Source organism: Lontra canadensis, unplaced genomic scaffold, assembly GCF_010015895.1.
Source record: "Lontra canadensis isolate GAN:19392208 unplaced genomic scaffold, GSC_riverotter_1.0 scaffold3, whole genome shotgun sequence".
NCBI classification, from domain to species: Eukaryota; Metazoa; Chordata; class Mammalia; order Carnivora; family Mustelidae; genus Lontra; species Lontra canadensis.
Window position 1 is genome coordinate 15,023,936 of NW_022630997.1, and position 22,867 is coordinate 15,046,802.

Consider the following 22,867-nt stretch of genomic DNA (forward strand, 5'->3'; position numbering starts at 1 on the left):
TGCCTCTCAGGCTTGCAGCTCAATGTTTTGTCCCTGCTGCAGCTGCAGCCAACGCTGTGATCTTTGGAGGCAATGAGAAATTCAGCAGAGAAAGCACCCACCCGCCTTTCTGATCCCAGACCTGGTTCCGTTTCTGGCCCCACTGCTCTGGGCTTGTGGGAACTTGGGCCGGTTTCCTCTCCCATAAAATGGGGTGAAAAATGCAGACCCACCTCAAGGGATTGTTATAGGCAGTAAATGAGTCGGAATCCTGGAGGTAGACTGTCCATGCTTATTACATGTTGGCCCTCCGATATTCTAGAACTGTTCCCCCCCACTGATTGAGCCGAGAGCTTTCTGCCTCATCACTTTACTGTATCACATCACACCGTCATGTGTTCTTTTAGGTTCTTTGACTTTGCTCCTCCCTCTTGGCAGGAGGATCACTTCTAACCTCATTTCACAGATGAGCAAACAGAAGCCCAGATCAGACGTAGTTGTCTGAGCCTGGGACAGAGCCCTCATCTCTGATGGTCACTAAAGGTCCCTGTCCTCCTGGGTTGGAGACGAGGTGTTTTAGAGAGTCCAGAATGAGGCTCTCTTCCATTCTGCCCCGAACTGTCTTCCTCACTGGGTAAGGGCTGGGGCTAGGGCTGGTCAAGCCATCAGAGCCCAGCGGTGAGGTGCCTCACGACCGGAGACCGGCCCTGGGCTCTCCATCTCTGAATGTTTGAGGTTCCAGGTCCGTGCTGCTGAGCCTGCTGGCCTGGTGAGGTTCCTCAGAGCCACCGGGCCCTGTGGGGACAGCCACCCACCCACACGGCCAGAGAGAAAGGTCCAGGCTGCTTTCTCCAGCAGTGATAAGCCATGGGCCCTGTTCCAGGCAGGGATTGTGTAGGCTTCTCTGTGCTCCAGAGGATTCCTGCATTTCGACAGACACCTCATTATCCCCATCCCAGCCGGGTCCCAGCGCCTCTGTAATCACTCAGGCCCACGCCCAGCAGCCAGCCCCAGGCCAGGAAATCGCTCCCCTCCCCTCCCCCGCCTTCCGCCGTGGCCCAAAGCGGCGCCTGCGGCCACTTGCCCAGTAGACCTCCTGCCTGCCTAACGGTTCTCTCTCCTCCTCTGCTTCTCCTCTCTCTCTTGCTGCTGCTTGCTCCCGTGGGGGACTCGGAAGTGTGGCTCTCCAGCTGGGCTGAGTCTCCCAGGAAGGACGTGACAGGTACTGCCCTGAGTGCGTGTGTGCGAGCATGTGTGCCCCGGGCACGCACGTGTGGGCGCCGCTGGCCGCATGCTTCCCTGGGATGGGCCGCGGCCCCTGGTCGGCAGGCCAGCCGTCCACTGGGCCCCCTCCTGCCCTTCCCTTAGCTGTACTCACTGCCCTCCTTTCAACCCTCTCTAGGCCTCAGGTCCAGGCTCGGAGCCTTCAGTGGGTGATGGCCACAGAGCACCGTGTGTAGACAAATACACTGTGGACCGGAGTATGTGGGTTGGTCCCCCGGCTCTGCCGGGTGCTGGCTGAGTGAACTTGACCTCCCTGAGCAGGGCTCGGCCGCCTCCCAGGGAGCCTGGCATGCGGGAAGCACTCAGGTGATGGAAAGGGGACTGTTGCCTTGTATGCTCGCTCCGCTGGCCGTCCGCTGGGGAGGGCCCACCAGAGACGGTCAGTCTCACTTCGGGCAGTTAACGTGGGGCAGAGAGCTGAAGCCTCAGACCCTGCAGCCTGGTTTCCAGTGGTCCTCACCGGGGTGCTGCAGCAGGGCAGGGAAAACCTGGGACTGGTGTTGCAGCCTCCGTGCCCCAGAGCCTGGAGCAGCCTCTGCCTCATTGGCCTGGCCAGGCTTTGGGCTGCCTGGACCAGGATGGGCCTCAGGGACTCAGGCCTGTGCCTTGTGTCCAGGCAGAGCTGGGCCAGGGGTCAGAGGCTTTCCTTCAGCCTCTGGTCTTACAGGACAGTGGTGGTGAGCCCTAAACAGCAGGGTTCTCAGCTGCTGCAGGGAGATAGTGGCCCACAGAGGAGTGGGATTTCCAGAAGGGGCTTCCAGGAGCCCCTCCATTTCTAAGAGTGCTAACGCAGGCATATGCGCATGCACGTACACACACACACACACACACACACACACACACACACCAACAAACACCCATTCTGCCCAAAGCTGGGAGCAGAGATTCAGGCTTCGTGGTTGGGGGCCTGAGGCAGAAGGGTCAGAGGTCAGAGGGGCTGGGCTGGCCCCAGCAGTCAGCCTGAGGCTCAGCACCTCCCCACCACAGCTGTGGACAGGGAATGGGAGGCCCACGTCCTGGGAGGAGAAAGGCAGCAGGCAGGAGGACCCCTTGCCTGTCCCAGGCTTTTTGCAGTCCTCCTGGTACTGTCTGTGACAAGGGCCCGGGGCCTGACTAATCATTGGGCTCCTGTCCCTCTTTCCCCTCTCTACGAGCCAGCGAGCCAGAGCCCATTTGGCCTACAACAATACATTTTATTCACGGAACGTATAGCCTGGCCGCCCAGGGGCCTATAGAGAAGCCGGCAGGCCAAGTCCAGCCTGGGAGGAACTGATTGTGAGGGGCGTGGAGGGACCTTTTGTGGGGTGCCAGGGTTTGGGGGATCCCTCCCCATTCTCAAACATGGGGAGCCTAGGGTGGGGGCCACCACAGGGCTTGGCTTCTTAGGATGAGCCCAGCTGTTTGGAGTGAGAAGCTGAGGGGAAGCAGTGTGGGCTGGGGAAAACCAGCCAGACTAGGAGTTCAGGGCTGGAGTCTTGGGCAAGCCGCCAGCTTGCTCTGGGCCTTGGTTTCCCCATCTGGAATGTCAGAGAGTGCATGAGACGGGAAACTCAGAGGTAAGGGGCTGATGTGGGGGGATCCTTGAAGATGAGAGTCCTGGGGCTGCTCAGCCTGGCCTCCCCCACCGGAGTGGGCCCAGGGTGCTCTGATCTGGCTCTCCAGCTGGCAAGGATCCCCTGCCAGCCAGGAGGTGCAGTTAGAGGGAGCCCTGTTCTGGGGACAGAGCCATAGCCACCCTTTTCCTGGCGCCTGTGGCCCTTGCCTTGAGCTGCCTGCTGGTTCTGAGGCTGCAGGGGAACTTGAACCCCTCCTGCTCCTCCCCAAATCTCCCATTTCCTGTTTGCTTTATAAATAGTATCTATAGTTTACATAGGGCATTAACCCTGTCACCTAGTTCCATGCACAGAACAACCCACAGAGGGTAGGTACTGGTACTGTACCTGTTGACAAACAAGGAAAGTGGAGCTCAGAGAGGTTGAATGTCCCTCCCAGGGTCACAGAGCTAGTCTGAGCAAAGCAGGACTGGACCCTCAGACCCTCAGAGTTGAATCTTCTGCTTTTGCATCATCTCAGGCAACTAAGGCCAGTGCCCTGTCCTATGGCACCAGGCCTGGGGCAACTCTCATCAGGGAGACTCTTGTCTAAACCACATGGCTGACTGGGGCCCAGCGCCCCACAAACATATCCAGCAGAGGCCAGGAGTGAACACCATGGCTGGATTTTTGTAAAATCAGGGAGGTCCTGGAGGGTCAGAGATGATTGGGGAGAACTGGGGTTGGTGGAGGAAGGGAAGGCATTCCAGGCAGGGGGAACAGCTAAGGCAAAGGCTTGGAGGTAAGAACCCACATAGAACAGCGTGGTGGGCACATGGTGCCCTCAGTATGTATGTTGATGCATGAATGTGGCCTGGAACAGGGGGGTTATGTGTCAGGGAACCGGGGAACTCAGGTTGTCAGAAAGACTGAACTTGAATTTGGCCTTTATTCTGTAGGCAACAGGGACCCATTGAAGGTGTTGGAGCAAGGGACTGACTTGGCAAAAGTCTCATTTAGAAGTTTAGGTTGGCAGGCAGAATCAGGCAGAAGCCAGGGGTCTATCCAGGTGGTAGTTGGAGGAATGCAGGTGTGGGGAAGGGCTCCAGGTATCTGCCAGAGCCTGAGCCCATCCAGCCAGGGGCTCCGAGTGACAAGGGGCCCGTCCCTGGACAAGACGGTTACAAAGTCCCCTTCCAACCTGGGAGGGCCTCTTCTCTCTAGAAGGGGTATAGCCCTTCTCTGTGCCTCTGTCAGCCCCTTCCCGCCTAGAGGCTGGAGGATTCATCCATGGCCCTGCCCCTCCCTCCTACTTTGGGCCGACTCCTCCAGCCCCCAATTTTCCAGGCCTTGGCTGGGAGGGGATCCAGAGCAGCCTCTGTGGGATGACATCACCCGCCGGCCCGCCTGCCGAGTGCTTTCTCATCTGGATACCTGCTCGCAGCTCACGCCTGCCCGGGCAGTCCTGGGCAGGCAATGTCCTGAGAGGCAGATGCCAGAGAGAAGGAGCTGGGAGTCTGCCTGTGCTGGGGGAGGGGAGAGCAGCCAGGAGGGCAGAGTGTCTGTGTGTCCCTCTGTCTGTCCCACAGCCTTGGGGCAGCCTCCAAGAGGTGCCACCGCCTGTCTTCCGTGCTCTGGAATCCCTGGAGAACATTCTCTTTTCTACCTGGGTCCCAAAACGTCAGTCTTTAGAACGCTTAGGCCAATTTTCCAAGGGGCTGGGAGGGCCAGCGTGGTGGGGGCGGGATTTTTCCCCTCTTTGAAATCTTGCCTCAGATTTCCTTGGCTTGGATTAAAATAAGCTAAGGTCTCTCCACTCCCCAGCACCCCAGCTTGTCCTCTCCAGTAGCTCCTGGCCACAAACTCAGCACTCCTTGCTCTTCTGTGCCTCTGTTTCCCCATCTCCCCTTTCCCCCTTCCACAGTTGTCTAGTTTTCCCGAATGTCAGAGGTGAGGCCCTGCCTGGTTTAGCTCTAGTGGCTCAAAGCAAACCACTAAATCACTCCGTTCATCTGTCTGCCCGTTTGTTCATTTCATTCATTCATTTTGCAAACACTTGCTGAATGCCTGCTGCCTAATGGGTGTCCTGCTTAACAGACAGACGTAGCACCAGTCAACAAGGAACCCACACTCCAGTTTAATGAAAACAAGGCCAAGGCCTTCAGAGAGGGTGAGGCAGGGTCCCTCTGGGAGCCAGGGATCAGTGGCTCTCTGCAGGTGGCATATAGTAGGGAAGTTCAAAACATAAGCAACCCCCATCTGGTGAGTGTGGGTTTAAGTCCCAGCTGTGTGACCTTGGGAAAACGTACCCTTATAAGCCTCCTTCTGCCTATGTATAAAAATGGGTCTCTAACAGAACCTATGACGTAGGGTTATTTTGAGGATCCAACGAGACAACAGAATGATGTGGCCAAGTGCTTGGCATCGTGCTGATCCATCAGTGAGCACCGGAGGGTCTGCTGTTAATTGTCGGAATCATCTGGGCTCTTGGGATTTGGAAGCTCTCTAACTCACTGGGAACTCCGCTTTTGTTTGTAGCCTGAGTTTGCCTTTCCCACAAACTATAAAGGGAGCCCCTGTATCTCACTGTGCAGGGGCTGCGCCTTTTTGCCTTAGGTTCACTGAAGAGGGGCTCTTGGCCACAGAGGCACTGCCGTCCCCCCAGGGGCACAGTGGGAGGCAGTTGCTGTCAGCTCCATGCCCAGCGCTGCCCCTCTCCGGCTGGCAGCGACAGGCGCAGACCTGGCCCCCTCCCCGCAGAGTGGGCTGGTCCCGCTGCCCAGCTGTTGGTTGCATTTCTGCCTGAAATCTGATCCCAGCTCTGGTGGAGCTGCCTGGGGCTGTGCGTGTGCAGATCCATGTGGCAGGGCTCAGTGGGGACAGGGTCCCTTCTGGGGCTCCAGAGGGCTGAGCTGGGGCTACAGGGCCCCCACATCTTGGGAGAAAACCATGGGGCACTGGGTTTCTTTCCTTCCCTTGCTCCCTGCCCTGGTCTAAGCAGTGCCTCTGCCCCCTGGCTGCACCTGGGAACCACGGGGGAGGAGGGAGTGTCCAAAAAATACGAACCAGTTAAATCTGGACCTCTGGGGGTGGAACCCAGGCCTCGGTATTCTTTAAAAGCGCCCCCGCCCAGGCAATTCTGTGGAGCCAAGTAGAAGATCATTGTGCTAGAAGAATGGGTGTCTGGAAACAGAAATCAGAGAGGCAGTTCTTTAACGGAAAGAGAGATGGGCTTGAACGTAAAACCCTCAGTGAGTTTGGTTCTCTTCATAGCAGCTGTGTGTGCTGAGGCAAGCCTCTTGCCTTCTCTGGGACTCTGAGTTGTCTTTGGTGAAATGGGAAGGTAGAAGGGTTGTGGTGAGGATAAAACGGGACAGGCTACGTGTCTGACACAGAACATGTACTGAGTTAGACTCAGGTGTGTAAGGAATGTTACCGTAGGCCAAAGCATCAAGGGAGCCGTAGGGAGCCTAGGGACCCTCTCAGCCATTTCTATAGCCATGTAGGTGGTGTGAATCCCCTAGCCTTCCAGGAGATTGACAGATGTATAGGGTGGTAGACACATAAAGTGTGCTGGGAATTCCCTTTGGGCTGTGGCTGGTCTGGGAAGGCTTCCTGTAGGAGGTGACCAATAGGTCTCTGGTTTATGGTTCCTTTCAGCTCCTAGCAGGACATGCCCTGCTTTAGATGTTTGTCCCCACCTCTGGGAGCCTCTAGCCCATCTGCCCTCCTTCTGCAGAGCCCCACCTTTTGACCCTTCAACTGCGGGGGGCGGCTGGAGGCTTCCCAGAACCTGACCACAAAATCCAGCACTAAAAGGTAGAGGGCGACTGAATCAGTCTCCATGTGGCCAGAGGGCAGCAGCCAGGCTGGAGTGAAGCTGGCCTCAGCCTCGTGTGTCTGCACCAGGCCCCTGGGCTCAGTCAGTGGCAGCGCCGTGGTGAGCCGAACTTGAGGAAAAGTTGGCGGGGGGCGGGTTGGGCTCGGCTAGCTGCTGGCGCTGGGACTTTCTTCTTGGGTTTCAAGTAAACAGTCTCAGCCCTCCTCCCCCTCCCCTGCCTCCACCCCTGGCTCCTCATTCGATGGGTCTCATGTGTTTCTATTTAAGGGTTGCGAGTAAACCCCAGTGATTGGCGGTCTCAAACCTTCTTGACTTCTCGCCTGGGCCCGGGCTGTGGAGACTTCTCTCCTGCTTGCTCCCTCTCCCTCCCGAGGGGAGGACCGCTGCCTCTCTTTTCCTCTGGGTTCACAGGGGCTGGGGGAGAGGCACAAGCCCTCCTCCCTGCCTTGCCTTTCTTTCTCTCCTCTGCTCGGCCTCAGCCCTCATGGGCGGCCCTCCCGTCCCGCCCCTGCCAGCCGAGGGGTCTGGGGAGACCACGTCCGCACCAGGCCTCTCCTCCCGCTCGCTCGTGCCGGGCTGTGCCTGACTCATCGCAGCGGCGGGCTCTTCCTCTCCGTTTCCCGTTTCCCGGGGCCTCCGCCTGTCCCCAGCTGTACCCCCCCCCACTCCAGCCCGGCTCCCCATGTCCCCCGGTCCCCGCGGCGCAGCGGGCCGGTGTGGGGCCTTGCTATATGGCCTGTCTTTGGGGCCCAGCGAGCTGCGAGCCCTGGCCACGGGCGGCCCCTCGGAGCGGCACTGGCGACGGAGCAGCCTCCCCCGATGGACAGGGGGCGCCCCGGCCGCGGGGCCATGGCCGGCCGCTGGCTCACCGCGTGCTTTCTGCCCTCGCCAGGTGCCGACACCAACGCCGAGCCCATGATCCTGGAACAGTACGTGGTGGTGTCCAACTATAAGAAGCAGGAAAACTCGGAGCTGAGCCTCCAGGCCGGGGAGGTGGTGGATGTCATCGAGAAGAACGAGAGCGGTGAGTACCCAGATGGGCGGCCTGGCTCCCAGGATGGGAGGACAGAGGGACAAACGGACAGATGGACGTCTGGCTGGTTTTGTTCTCTCCCTCCTCCCCCACCTCTGCAGCTGTACGTTATTTCCATCTGGTGGGGGAGAGGGCTGAGGAGGCCAAAGTTTCCCCTGTTGGTTTGGGCCGCAGGCCAGCACTTTGCCTGGTGGTAGAAGAATGTCTCCCCGGCTCGGGGAAATGAACCGGCTTATGGGCATGCAAGGCCAGGGCGACAGAAGCCGGGAGAACGGCCCGGCCCCTGTTCGGCGGTCCCCATGCCCACCAAGGCCGCAGGGAAGGTAGCTCCTGGCTCAGGGGCGCCTTCGAGTGGCTTCCCCCGTTGGTGGCATCTTCCAAGCTAGGGTCTCGGCAGGGGCCAGAGAAGCCAGCTATCTGGTGGGGAAGGCCGGCCATGACGTCATTGTGGGGGCCGCGGTTCTTGACCCCCGCCCCACGGGCTGTCTCAGGAAAGGCTAGGCCTGTGGGGTTTGGCTAGCGGCTGTCTGGTGAGCTGACTGCCCCCTGCAGAGCTGAAGGCCACCAGGACCTGGGAGGAGGATCCAGACTGGAAGAAGGGGGCCACGGAGGGCCCTATGGCAGCCTCCCTATCATTGGGAGCTGAGGCTTTGTCTCATCTGGGGCCCCGCCCATGGTTCTCCAGGAGCTACTAGTTCCACGGTCCTCACCGGGACCACAAGTGCAGCTGGCATCTGTGCAGGTGGAGAGAGGAGGGCCTGAATCAGTCAGTGTGAGCTGTGTGAGACAGCCATCAGCAGTTTGCCCGCATGCTGCTGGGGCTTGAATTGGTTCCTGGGGTGTTTTGTTTTGGTTTCAGTTAGCTACAGGGGAAGCTCCCCTGTGCAGGATCCTCTTTGGGCAGTGTTTGGACACTCCCAGAGGGGAGGGGCCTGTTTTCCTTTTCCTGTCCTACTCTGTTCCCTTCCAATATTATGAGCCCTGAAGGGAGGGAGACCAAAGGATGATTGTACCCATACTACAGATAGAGTAATGAGGCGCAGACAGACTGAGGAGACGTGAGTCCTCTGGGGGCGAAAGCAGAACAGGGACATTCCTGGATCCCCAGTTCCTATGCCTGTGAGCAGCAAGTCACTGTAGAGATGCTGAGGAAATCCCAGCAGACCTCCTGGGGGAGGTGAGCTCAGGCTCCTGCTGCAGGAGGCTCAGGAACTGTGCTCCCTGAGAACAGTGCTGTGATGCCATCTTAGGTTGGACTCCTGGCCCTTCTGGGTCTGGGGTTTTCACAGACCTTTCAGAGAGGTGAGGCTTTGTCCTTGTGCTCGGAGTAATGGGCAGGGTAGTTGGCAGAGGCTGTCCCTGCCCGGCAGAGCCACACCCCTAGCCTAAGGCCTGAGCCCTTCACCCCAGGTGCCCACACTGGTCTCCTACCTGCACACCTTTGCCTTCAGCCTTTGTCCTCATACCAGCCCTACCTACCTGTCGCCACCCCTCACCCCGCCTACCCCCTACCCCTGCCCCCAGGAAGCTAGAGTTGTCACAGGGGCCTGGCTCTGGAAACCCTGAGCACCTCCAGACCCAAAGAAAAGGATCTCTGATGGTGGACTTGGAGGCGCCAGCAGAGAGAGAAACATTTTGGAGCTTGTTCCAAGGGGAAATGGTCTCACTTCTCTGTATGAGGTCAGGGCTGCTCAGAAGTAGAGTTCTGGATTAGAGACCCTCCTGCTCCCTGCCTTGCCTTGTTTCAACCGCACAGCTATTGGCCCCCAAGGTTGTGGGCACAAGCCACTGGCCAGGGTGGAGAAGACCCCACACAAAAGGAAGTCAACATGCTCAGAACCTCTGATTCCCAGGGACATACTCCCTCTACCTTCCTATCCCATACCCAGGATCCTAGGGCTCCTTAGAAGCCTTGCCTAGTTGGGGAGGGGGGGGGGGGGGGGGGGGCTTGACACAGTGAGGGCCTGGAGAAAGCATAGAGACCCCTCCGCTCCTGAGGAGTCCCTCATGGCTGTGTGAGGGGGGCTCAAGCAGCCTGATTCCGCAGTCTGACACCAGACCTCTGAGAGAGCTACTGTCCCTGGAAGCAGGACTCTGCCCACCACCTACCAGCTGGGTGGCTGCAAGTCCCTTAATCCCTCTGGGCCTCAGTTAACCCTTCTGTACAATGGAGATAATTTGGTGGCTGCTTAGAAAGAGGAGTTGGAGTGATGACCTCACAAGCCCTCTTTGCATTTCTGAACTGCCATGGCTGGGAGCCTCTTTGGGACCCTGGGTGTCAGGTAGAGAGAGCCTCCCTGAACAGGTTGTCTCTCCATCTCCAGAACTTTTGTATCTTTGCTTTTGGTGGACAGAGCTGCTCAGCAGCGGATGTTTGCCCTGGGACCCTGGAGTGCTCTGTCCGCCCTGCAAACCCACACGTCTGGTGCTGGCAGAAACCAGGGGGCCTGAGGTGAACCGCCAGTTTAACCAGAGAAACTAAGTGGGTGGAGGGGAGAGAGCAGGAGGACCAAACTGCAGATCCCTGGGACAGTGGTTTCGCAGTTCATGGAAGCCCTACGGCTGAGGTGGGGGAGGGGAGGTGTGCTGTGCATCCTGTAAGCTGGCTTTGGAAGGAGTGGTGAGTGAGGCTTTTGAACTCTGTAACAAAGACCCAATTGTTAGGCCTCTGACCTTGGGACATGGTGGGCGTGTTAAGGCATTTCCACTCCCAATAGTTGGGGCACCATCCCCACCCCCCAGGGCCTTGCCTTACCCACGGAGAGTGGCGACTCTGCCTGCGTCCCTTCTTTGGAGGCCAGAAGTCCCTAGAAGATCCACAGAGGGGTCCACCAGCCTCGGGCTCTGCAGGCTGGGACCACAGCCTCCAAGCCGTTTGAAGGTGTGGTTGTGCCAGGGCTCTGTGATCTCATTGGTCTAAAGAGTGATGTGTCCAGAATGCAACTCAGAGTCGGTCAACTGTAAACACCTGGTGCCACGAGTTATGTCTCTTTAGAATCAGGAAACGACCCCACGCGGTAGAAGGGTCTTTAAAAATTTTGTGGCTGAGGTAGCAGGCTGAGCGGTTAAGTCATTTTCTTGGAGTCCAGCAGCTGAGATCTCTGCCGTCTACAGAAGACGTAGGGGGAGAGCGAGAATGGACTCATCCCCTGTAGGGTCACCATGAGTTGGTGACACTGCAGGCTAGGGGAGATGACCCCAGGTCTCCGTGGAACAGCCGTTGTAGAAGGATGGCTCCGTGTCCCGCCTTCCAACATGGTGGTCATAAATTGTGGGAATTCGGCTTGTTAATTATTCCTTTGAACTTGGGGCCAGGCCACAGCTGAGAGGATCTGATATGTACCCAACACTGAGGACAAGCCTGGTCCTGTGAATGTAGGTGGACAGAAGTCATGGACTCCCAAAGTGTGACCTGAGTGGCTTCAGGGAAAGCCTTTTTGACCAAGCAGTGGGCCTGGGGCTGAACCAGAAAGTCCTCCTTTTCTCCACTCATGAACAGGGGGACATCTAGCAGAAAGATTGAACAGCTTTGCTTGTTGTTTGGACAAGCCACTGTCCTCTTGCCTTGGGAACCCCTCCACCTTTCCCACAGACAGCAGTACCTGAGATGCCCTCTTTGTGGGACATTCTTAGGCCTCAAAGACTATATTGGCTTCAGCTTTAAGCAGGTATAATCTGATCTGACATCTGGCAGCACAGTGATGGCAGAATCCCAGCTACTCTGGTCTCTTTGTGTGGAGCAAAGCTTGTCTCCAACTTTCCAAGATTGCTTCCTTCTTCTGAGGACTAGAGGCCCGGGGAGGACATGGGGCTATGAGTCACCAGATGCTCATTCTTTTTCTGCCTCTGCTTTCCTTCTTGGAGTCTTTGTTTCTTTCCTGGCCCCAGCATGAGAACGCTGGGAGTTCTTCTACTTCCTTGGAGGCACAGAGCTATAGGACTAAGACAAAGCATTGTGCTGGCAAGGAATTTTGAGCTCCACTGGTCCATCCAGGTGAGAAATTGTACAGGTGAGAACACTCAGCCTTGGGGCGTTTACACATCTCAGTCCCCTCCAAAATCAATGTTTTAGTCCCAACTGAATAGTGAGCAGAGGACAGAAGTCCACTCAGACTTGCTCAAGAGACTCCTGAAAGGCTATAGAAAAATCTCACCGAACCTGAGGTTGGTTCCAGCCTCACAGAAACCGGGAACCAAAGAGTGGTCCGAGCCAGCTCAGCCTTGCTTGTCTCTGTCTTGCTCTGGGGTGTACCAAGTAGAGGGAGAGACCCCACCCCGCGCCCCGGGAGCTTTTCCCTGCAGAGCAGCCTGCCTTCTCCACTTAAAACAGCAGCCTGTTCACCTGCTGCTGGTCTGTCAGGCCCAGACCACAGGGCTTTTCAGTGGAGGTAACTGCCACCCACTCACTATGGCTTCCAGTTCTCGGAGTTCAAAATCTGAGGTTCGAATCTCAATCTGGGTGGTTCCTGGCTGGCCAGTGAGTCGGCAGGCCTTCCATCAGGTGTCCTACCCCAGGCCCCTCAGCTGTGTCCGGGAGAAGCCCCAAGGGGCATAAGCATGGCTGCCTCGCCAAGCTCCTCGGTGGGGGCTGTGGGAGAGCAGGTTTGAAAGAAAGGAGATCTCGAGGGGTAAGGTACCCAAAAGCGTGCTGAGCTGCCAACCAGGTTACGTGTTTAGCGGCTGCATGTGGGGTGGAGAAACGAAGAGTAGGGAATCTGAACACTAGGTTTAAGATCTAATGCTACCCTGACTTTGTGAGGTACGTAGGAATCCCTTGGTTTCCTGGTGAGTGTAAGGGCGTCAGCGATGCACAGTGCATGGGCGTGTCTGGATGGGCACCTAAGTAGCCGTGTATTTTTTGACAGAGAAGACAAACTAATAAGCTTTTCTCTCAGATTTGTGTGTCGTGATGGTGATTTTGTACTGACCAAGGTAATGCGTTCTCCAGCCTTTTGTGTTCTGTGGGTTGGAATCTTTTTTAACATGGAGGGATGGATCTCTTCAGTAACTTTGATATTTCCTGATGAACATTGTTATAACTCATTCTGTATGGGCATTTTATAAAGGAGAAATCTATTTACATGGCGTTCATTTATCTAGGCGTTCGTCCACTTCACAATTCTTGAATACCTCCTTTGTCCCAGACCTCGTGCCGATGGCGTGCGTACCCAGAAGGTTCCTGCCTTTCTGCAGCTTAGACTCTACTCGGCATGAGCATGCTGGGTCCTTAAGGGGCGGACTGTACTGTGAGGCTGGGGCCCCTTTTCCGACTTGATAATGTCTTCCGTAGGCTTCTCTGAGGAAGCTTCTGTGTCATCTGCTTCGATTATGGGCTTACTAAAGAACCACCTGATTGCTCATTCAGACTGCCAAGCTACCATAGAAAAGAGCTATCCCAATAAAGACAGGATAGGCTGTATCTAGAAAGACAGGTAATTGTAGCCTACATTGCAGATAAGTCAACTAACACTCTTAGCTCTGCCACAGCCTTTTAAGTTTGGTTCTGGTGAACCAGCCACCATCTGCTTGTGGTAACTGGCCCCCGTGAGGTCTTTCCCAGCTGTCAGACAGCCTGGGTCCTCCGACCTCTCTTCTCTTCAAGTATGGCGCGTGCATGTTCCTGCTAAGTCAGCCTCACCAGCAATTGCAAAGTCCATTCTGGTCTAAGATGGTCTCCAGCGTGCAGTTGTTCCTGCCTCACACACCTGGCTGGACAGGGAAGGGCCACGGAGCATGAATCCTGGAGCAGAAGCTGGCATCCTCATTCCCCCTGGGCCCCCTGAGCCCAGCTTGCTTCACTGCAGGCTCGAGATTGTTTTGAGAACGAGATTGCAGGATAGCCTAGCGATGAAAACTAGGGACTCCACCTTAAATAAGCCTGGTTTTCATCTTGGCTTGGTACTGGCTAGTGGCGAGCCTGGGAAAGTTAGTTGCGTCTTCTAAGCATCCGTTTCCTTCCATGTAAAATGGGGATAATTGTGCCTACAGCCAGAGGGTTGATGTATGCCAATTCAGAAGGGATTCAGTGCTTGGTGCGGGGCCTGGCACGTGGTAAGTGCTCAGGACGTGGTGGTCGCCAGGAGACTGCTGGACAAGGGCAGCCCTGCCACAGACTGATCCTGGGGCCCATGGCAGGCCAGTTTTCTTCTTATGGCCTCAGTTTCCCTGTTGGGCCGAAGAATGGGTTGCACTCGTAGTGTCTGGGGAGTCTCTCAGCCCTCCTGGTTTGCGAGGTTGGGTAGGGCAAGCAGGGACTTACTGTGAGCAGTGAAGCCCTGAAACCATGTTGGAGACCAGAGTTGCACCTTCAGAGCCCTGGCTTGGCTAGCTGTCCTTGCCCCAGCCCGTGACAGGAAAAGTTGGAGACAAAAGTCAAATTCCCACTGGTGACCCAGAGGCAGTACCTTCACAGGGCCATGACCTTCAAGCAGGGCTGAGGGAAGAGGAGTGGCTCACCCACGACCCTTCATACTGGCTTGACGTCACCCCGTGGCTCTGTTGCAGGGCACAGAGCTGAAGTACGGGGATCGGTGGGGGCCTCATGAGAGTTGGAGACATCAAGCTGGACCTTGGAGAGAGAGGGGGTTAGATGGGTTGAGAGGTGAAGGAGTTCTAGGTCCCCACGAGGGGATACCAGGTGGAGGGCTGGGCCTGCCCGGGTGAGACGGCAAGGCAAGTGTCTGGCCGCCTCCAGCAGGTGTGTCCTGATGAAGAAAGGGGACACTGGGCCACAGTGGAGCGGGGAGGAAGAAGGAGGCCTAAGGAAGCTGTTGAGCCAGAGAGGGATGCAAGCATGGTGGCACTTGAAGCAAGTGGCAGGGGAAGGTGTCTCTGGACACCTGGAGTGGAAATCACTCCTCGAGTGAGATCGGCATGGGCTGTCATCAGGGAGGTGTCCAAGGGCTTGTCAGCACTGAGCGCAGCAGGGGCCAGCCACCTGCCTGGAGCCAGCGGCCAGATGGCTTAGGGTGTGCAGGGAACCGTGGCCACCAGGGCACTGCTGTGTCTCTCCTCCCCCTGCTTGGGTGGGGCCAGTGGGGCAGCTGGTCACTCTGACTGCATGTTGGCTCTGTGCACCCAGCATGTCCTAAGGCCATTACTCTTAAACAGCAGTTGTGGAGCAAAAGGTGTGTTGTAGCAGCGACCTCAGAAATCCAGCTCAAGGGCCCGAGTGATGCCAGCTGCCCCCCTCTCTGCCCCAGGGCAATGCCTGGCTGCCTTCCACTTTGGGGGTGCAAATAGGTTCACACGGAGTCTGTTCACGGGCATCTCCAAAAGGCTGCTTTTCTGGGCTTGGATGCCAAGGGAACACTTAAACCGCACACTGCCCGGACCAGAGCAAGGCTCGTCTTCAAGTGATCTGTCATCCGTAAATCCAGACTAGTTGACTAAGTGCCAGGCTGGGGTCAGAGGCGAGGAGGCCAACAAAGGCCCACCCTCCTGGGGCTCCCATGGAGTGGTGAGACAGTCACAAGGAAACCAGAAAAATAACTTGAGATTTTTTGCAAAATGCCGTGCGTGAAACAGGGCCCTATGACTGTGAATAAGCCGGGGGAGGAGGTGATAGGGTGCGGCCAGGGAAGGGCTCTCTGAAGGCCTTCCCTGCTGAGAAGGGAAGTGAGCCCAGGAAACCAAGGGCTCCGGTTGGTTTGGGGAGGGCGGTGGTGAGTGAAGGCAGAAAAGTAGGCGGGGCCAGGTGGGACCAGTCATAGGCATGTGGTTCTAGGTGTAACAACCACCACATCCTGGGTAGGGGTCTTGCAGTGTGGCCAACGGGTGACCTCCCTCCCCTCCCCGGACAAACCCCGGCCCAGGAGCCCAGGGAGCAGGCACCACTAGGTGTACCCAACACGCATGAACATACATGGCCTTTGTCGCTGGTGGAAGTGACAGGTCTCCCCGTGTGGCTAAAGCGTGGGGAAAGAGCTCCCCACACAGCATTCCCTCCACCCTTATATAACAGATTTCCACCCTGCGATTGTGGCACTTTCTGGGGAGTATAATTTTTCAGGACCTCAGGGAATTTGGGTTGAGAAATCACCCCTTGTTTTTTCCCCAGATGATCCCGCAGCCGTGTGATAGTACGGTCTCAGCACTTGGGTTTCCAGTAATCACTCGTGGTAGCGGGCTTGACCGCCCTCCTCTCTATCAGCATCTTTTCAGATTCCATAACCTCATCCTCTGCGTTCCCAGTGCTGACCCGCACTCCCTTGTCACATCACGGCAGGGGAAGCCAGGGTGACCCAGTTAAATCAGTCGCCCTGGGAAGCTTGGTGGGAACTTGTGTTCACTGGGACTAAGCAGAGAGCCGCTTGTGGTTCACATAACACTCAGCATCACTTCTACGTGCATTGAAAATGTGCCATATGGAATTCTTGGGGTTTTTTTGTTTCATTTAATTGTTTCAGCCCCAATTCCACATTTCCCTTCTGAGCCAGGCACTTTTTAGGCTCATGCTAAAATATATTTGCCTCCCCTAAGCTTTTATTGGACTAAATTGTGGGGAAGTGGCCCAGGCTCCACGGGAGGCGAGAGAAAACCAAACTAAGAGAAAGAGTCTGCCAGGGACTGCCCATAAAGTGAGCAAGCCACGAGTAGGATTTTGAAATTGGTGCGCAGATCCCTTTCTCCTGTTAACCTCAGGCCCATCAGCATTGCCCTTAGTGGCCCTTGGATCTCCATGTCCCAGAATCTTGGGTTTTAAGGGACATTCTAAACACAGTGGTCTGAAGCCTGCAAGTCTTCCCTTCATTCCCCGCTGGAGCCAGGTGAGCAGGGGGTGTCCTTGAAGAGGTTAAGGCTGCCTGGGGACTGCCTGCTCATGCCTGCCAGTAGGGACGGATTTGGGACATTTTTTTCAATGTGACTTCTTTCTGAATCAGAATATTTTATGTTTTACAAGATACAAAACCATGCAGTTTGCAGAACTTACTGGTAAGATGAAGGGCAAACATTGGCATTGTCTCTCAGAGGCGGAAATTGAAGCCCAGAGAGGTTAAGTGACTTGTCCCAAGGTTGCACAGTGGGGAGGTGGGGTGTGGACTTCAACACAAGCTATTTTTCCAGTTTTTGGAAATCTGGATGTTTGCACATCTCGTGCTTGTGGATTTTACTTCTTTAGGGAACCAAGCCCCAGAGTGCTCTGCTGTGTGAGCTCCACAGACCACAGAGAGCAGGAGAACAGAGATTGGTCTTGCTAAAGCCTTGGCTGGAATAGGAGAAAAGTGGTCAAAAGGAAAGTTTCCTGCAGAAGAGCTGTGTGCGTGTTCCAGGCTTTGGCTCAGCCTGGTCCGTGGCCAGGGCTGGACTGCATGGGTAGATGGATTAGGGGTATTTGTGAAACCTGCTCACCAGGGCCCTGATGGGCAGGACTGAGGGTATGAGGGTAGAGTTGGGCAGGGCCCTAGCCTACTCTGCTTCCCCCCCACTTTTTTTTAAGATTTTATTTACTTATTGGACATAGAGATCACAAGTAGGCAGAGAGGCAGGCAGAGAGAGAGGGAAGCAGGCTCCCCGCCGAGCAGAGAGCCCAATGCGGGGTTTGATCCCAGGACCCTGAGACTGTGACCTGAACCTAAGGCAGAGGCTTAACCCACTGAGCCACCCAGGCACCCCTCTGCTTTCCCCTTTGTCCAAATAAAAAGACCTGTCCCGGCCCCTCCCCCTCACCTGGCCAGACCCAGGGAAGAATGGGCATCCTGCCTCCTTCCTCCTCCCCCACGACATCTCTGGTCTTAGCCCCATTTGAGTGACCTCCATGCAGGGAGTGCTCCTAGATGGTATGGTTTGCTTATTCCATCGACACACATGGAGCCGCCCTGTGCGTGCCCTCTGGTGTGCCTAGCACCAGGCTGCAGCAGTGGACCAGAAGCAGCCATCCCTATTTTCCTGTCGCTGGGGGGATGGCATTCTCGGGCTCCCTCTTACCTGCAGGATACAGGCCCAGATGCAGCATGTTGATCATTTTGATACGTACCTGCCAAGTGTGAGGCGGACAGCACAGTGTTGCTGGGTTAGGCGGTATCCCAGAGGGGGCAGGAGGGCAGGACCAGAAGGCTGTGGGCTTCTGTGTATACTGTTGGGTTCAGGAGCACCTCTGTTCCATGGTCAGGAAAGTCTCCTGGGGAAGTTGGGCTTTGAGCAAGTTGCGGAAGGAGGAAGGGACTGCAAGCTGGGTGAACCAGGGTGAATCAGAATGACCCTGCCAGGGCGCGGAGGGTGGGCCTGGGCCAGCGTTATTGGGCCACAGCACATGAGGCGGCCCACGAGAAGGTATTCATCTAGCAATGAGCAGGCTAAGGACGGGTTTCAAGGGCCTTCAAGGGCCCCAAATGTCAGGGGAAGGAGAGCTTTCCCCCTTCCTTTCCCACCAAGCTGAGGGAGATATTTCTGACCAGGTGCCTGAACCTCTCCTTTGTCAGAGGAGGAACAGAGTCCGGCCAAGGGAAGCCACCTGCCCAGCGTCACACAGCAAGTTCAGGGCCAGGCTGTGGCATAGCTGTGCACCGTGCCTGCAACGGTAGTGGTCTCTGAGGCCTTGCTGCCCTCTCAAGGCTGGGCACACCCCAGCTTGCCCCCGACTGACTGAGGCTCCTTGACCCTGGGCCCTCGGCCTGAAAGCTAGAACCTAGACTCTCCGGGCTCCGAGGTGCTTCCTACACGGCCCCAACCCTATTCCTCCGGACATTGAAACAGACTGATTTTTCACACATGGTGACTTCCTTCCTGCAAGATCATCTTGGAAGCCCCAACTTGAGAATACGGACTCCCCGCCATTGAGCAACGCCCCTTCTCTGGGCTGCCCCCCTGGCTGGCTGTGGGTCTCCCCCCATCAGACCACGGGCTGTGCCCTCCTTGGCCCTTCTTACTCCTCCCCAGGAAGGTGTTGAGGCTGCTGTTGAGGTTGGCTGGGCCTCTGGTTCCAGGCTTTCTGGATACTCTTTTCTTGTTTGTTTTCTGTTCTTCTGACTGGCGCCCTTGTGAGGCCACAGCATCCTCTCTGCTCAGCGTGCTCACCGTGCTTGGAGCTGCTGTGATCACGATGCACCCGCAGCAAGGCCTAGGGTCTTGGGCCCTGCACCAGCACCTGCAGCGTTGGCTACAGGCTTCTCCAAGGCCCGGCTCAGCCATGTGGTCTCCCTGTGCTCCGGGGGGGGGGGGGGGGGGCTTTCCCCCAGACCTAGCCACCCATGTCTTGCTCGAACCACTGGGTTAAGGGATTGCCAACTTGGCACAGTGGGAATGGGCCAGGTGCTGGTGTGCCCTCATGGAAGGAATGCCAGGCTTTGTAGAAGAGGCTCTCCAGTCAATCTAGGTTCCTAGCTCAGTTACCCACTAACCAGGTGACCTCACACAAGTCACTTTACCTCTCCGAGCATCATCTTTCCTCACTCACAGAATGGAAACAAGATGAGGGGTGAAGATAGTGGCCACAGCTGTGTTCCAGATACCAAGCACCCCATTCCCATGACCATCATGCTTTTACCAAAGTCAGGCAAGAAGCAAGCCTTCCATCTCCATAGTTCCAGAGCTCCTAAGGTCCCTTCTAACCCCCCGGGGCTCTGAGAAAAAGCCAGTTTCAGCTTAGAGGGAGCAGGTGAGGGGAATCTGACCATGTTGGCAAGCCTTCAGCCAGCTCTCTCCTAAGCAGCCAAATGGGTCACTGGCTGCAAACATGGCTGGATTTGTAATGATGATCACAGGGCTCGTGGGCTCCTGGACACCTTTGGAATGGGCTTCGTAAGGCCAAATGCTTTGCAGATTAAATTTCCGGAGAAAGAACAGCTGAGAAAGCCTTGAGCTTTGCAGAGCTGTTTCTGTGCTATATGGCAGCATAAAGAGTGTGTGTGCCTGTGTGTATGTGTGTGTGTGTGTGTTCTCCCCTAAGCAAAAGAGGAAGATGGGCCTATCCCACCAATCCCAAGCCTCCCTCTCCCCTTCAATTTGCATCAGCCAATGGGACCGCGGGTGCTGCTGTGTTTTCCAGGCTGGTGCTGGTAACAGAAGGAATATGATTAGTGTTATGGAATTTCATGGTTGGGGTTGGGGATGGCTCTCCCCCCCCCCCTTTTTAAAATAAATGTTTTGAAGAGTTGCCCTGGAGAACTGCAGAAAGCCGCGGCTGATGGACGTTTTTGGTCATGTCAGGCGAGGACAAGATTATCCAAGGGAGCAAGGGTGTCTCTCGCCTTCAGCCTGCTGCTGGGTTCCAGGGCCATCCTGCCAGAAAGCGAGCAAGGGGCCGTAATCACAAACAGGCCAGGATCAGTTACAACCAGAAGTATTAGTTTAGACTGTTGGCTTTGATGGGGAAGAAAGCCGTTTTCCTCGCCCCTCCTCCCCTGTCCTTCTCAAGTTAAACAAGATCTGTGAAAGCAATAGTTCTGGGATGTAAAGAGAGGCCAGAATTCAAAGGCCCAGCATAGCGGGGCTCCCCCAACCTCTGCTGATGTTGGGACAGGGGTGTGCATGGCCCGTTTCTTCTTGGGTGAACTGGAGAAGCCCAGAATCACTCTTGTCTGCCTAGGGCATCCTCACCTCCGTTTTGCCCACCAAAAAGGTGTCCTTGACCCTTCTGTGTACGTAAGCTGGCATTTTCTGCATATCTGCGGTGTACCCAGCACCGTGGGGAGGAGAGGGTAGGTGGGAATGTAATGAAGATAGCTTTAAAAAAAAAAAAAAGAAAGAAAGAAAAGAAACTAATGGAGCTCTCACTGCTTCTAGCCCTGACCCAGCCCTGGGGGCACCCGTATCTCAACCCCCTCCCCTCCCTCAACCAGCACCTCCTGGTTGAGCACCAGATCTGCTTCTTCACACTTGGGGATAAACAATACTGCTCCCTGGAGTGCGGATACCATCAAGGGTGTGCTTCCCCATCATTGGTAACGGGAGCAGAACCAGGGTTGGCCAACACCTAGACCTCCTTGCCAACAGGGCAGGATTTTAACTGACTGCTCCTTGGAGGAGAGGAAGGAAGTTGACCTCATCCTTGGGGCTTTGCACGGGGAGGATGAACATTCAGAGCTCCTGCCCCAGTGCCTCCCTTAGAAGTGTTTAGCCCCATTCTTCTGCCTCCCTGTGCAACCAGATAGACACCCTTCCTCGGACTTCGAGGGCCTCCACTGTTGGTGGGTCCCAAGCATCTTGGCGGCGCTGTTGTGGCAGCTGGTAGCAGGAGGGCTCTGGATCCCAGAGGCCTAGCCTGCCTTCCCTAACCTCCATTTCTCAGCCTCCATGGGGCCATCCCAGCATCTCAAGGCCCTTGGATGAGAAAGGTTTCAGGGTGGTTTCAGGGGTGGGGGGCCTGAATGGATTCAGAGGCTGGTTGGGTGGGACATTCACATTCTAGGCTGAGGGATAGGCCAGAACCGGGGGGGGGGGGGCCTGGAAATGATGCCGATATTACTCACTCACTGGGGGGTGCATTTCTAGCCTGCTGTGGCTGAGGGTTGAGTCTCTGCTGAGATGTCTTGGGCCTGTCACTGCCGAGACTTATTCTGTTAAAGGACAGAGATCTTCTTCATGGCCCACCCTGAGCCCCAGATTTCTGTTATCTTACTCTATGTAGGCCTCCCTACCTGAGAACCACTTGTAGGATGGAGTCTGTCCTCCAAGGGCCCTGAAGTCCGTAGGGTGACCCCGTGGAGGCTGGGAGAAGACCGTATGGAGGAGAGGTTAATCCAATGACTTCCCATCTTCCTACCCCATCTCTCTGCCATCATGTACCATGGTGGCACCTTAATCAAAGACTGGCCCTCATGCAGATTGGAAAAACCAAAGCAAGCAAACAAGCAGAGCTGAACGAGGAAGACTTGGTCATGGAGCTGATGGTCGAATGGGGAAGCTTCCCCTCTTCTGACCCCGCTGAGGGGACTGTGGTTGTTGCTATGTCATAAGGCATGCGGGTGACTGTCTTTGGGTGTTGGGGCAGGTGGCACCAGAGACCCACAGAGCGAAGATAGGAAGAGCTCCATCACTGGCTGGTACCCATGGGTGTCAGTCACACTGCCTGACCAGTCACCAACCATGCAAGTCTAGAATGACACACGTGGACCTGGGGGACCTCTGGAGCATCTGGGCTAAGGGCATATCTGTTTTGACCGTGGCCTTTTCTCTTTGGATTTGAGTAGGATCTGTACTCGACCACCCCTTAGGAACTAGCAAGACAAGATGGTACCCAGAGACAGGAGAGAGACTGAAAGCGAAACAGGACAGGAAAAGCTCAGGGAGAGAACCTAGTCCTAAATTACCACCAGCCTGGCTGGGGCTCCAGGATGGTTATCCCAGCATCCTGGTGTTTTGGGTTCAAGTTAACTTATTTACTGTTTTCTAGAGACCCTTAATATCGGAAGCTATAAGAAGGGTGAGAAAGGGACAGCTAAAGCTTCTCCTGTGTGTCAGGCAATGTGCCAAACCCCTTTCTTCCTGTAACCACCACCACTGCCCTATAAAGCACAGGTATCGTGACTTCCATTTATGAGAAAGCCGAGGCCCAGAGAGTTCAGGAAATCCGCCACCTTCTTCTCTGGACATTCTGCTGCCTCCTGGTTAGTTTTCTTTGGCTCCCCAGGCAGTGAGTAGGGCACCATGGTGAAGGAAGCAGTTTGTGGCCCAACCTTCTCCCTACCCACTCTCTGGGGTTGGAGGCCAGATCTCTGGGGCTGCCCCTTCCAGAGCTCCAAGTGTCCACCAAAGAGGAGGGCTCTGTGTTTTCTGTAGGCCTTGTGGAGGCCTGCACCAGCCAGTGGGGCTGCTTTGACCGGGCTTACCACCAGCAGCCTGGCCCTCTGCATTCCTCCAAGAGCCTCACCCAGGGTGTGTGCTTGTCCCTGGTGCCTGGCCTGTGGGACCTCCCTGAGCTTTGCTCTTCCGTTCCTGTGAGGGGAGAGGCCCAAATGGAAATGACCCAATCAGGTATACAAGCAGACTGCGAGAGAGAGCTTCCTGGTGGGAGTGTTAGCTTTCTGGGTAATCTCAGGCAAGAGATGCAACAAGCACCAAAAATCTCCTGGTCTCAGGTTCCTGGGGAACAAATCCTCCTAGGTGAGCCACTAATTTGGGGGGCTGGAGGAGGGAATGCCGCCCAGGGGCTGCTTCACACTACTGGACTCGATCAGGGCAGAAGGCCCTGGGCCAGAGGGAGGAGGGCTGGAAAGAAGCCCACCGCAGACCCTGCACTGACCTCAAGAGTTGGACTGG

The 22,867-nt window shown here is 56.0% G+C and overlaps 1 protein-coding gene across 7 annotated transcripts in view; it reads left to right on the top strand.

The window, feature by feature from the left end:
* SH3PXD2A (SH3 and PX domains 2A) overlaps nucleotides 1-22,867 on the top strand; it is a 227,367-nt gene that overhangs the window by 169,423 nt on the left and 35,077 nt on the right. For 6 of the 7 annotated variants that reach the window (XM_032880869.1, XM_032880887.1, XM_032880904.1 and 3 more), the window contains 2 exons: nucleotides 1,157-1,201; nucleotides 7,529-7,660. In XM_032880869.1, coding sequence (XP_032736760.1) covers nucleotides 1,157-1,201; nucleotides 7,529-7,660 — 177 coding nt within the window. The remainder of the gene's footprint in view (nucleotides 1-1,156; nucleotides 1,202-7,528; nucleotides 7,661-22,867) is intronic. The other variant, XM_032880879.1, reaches the window with a different exon arrangement.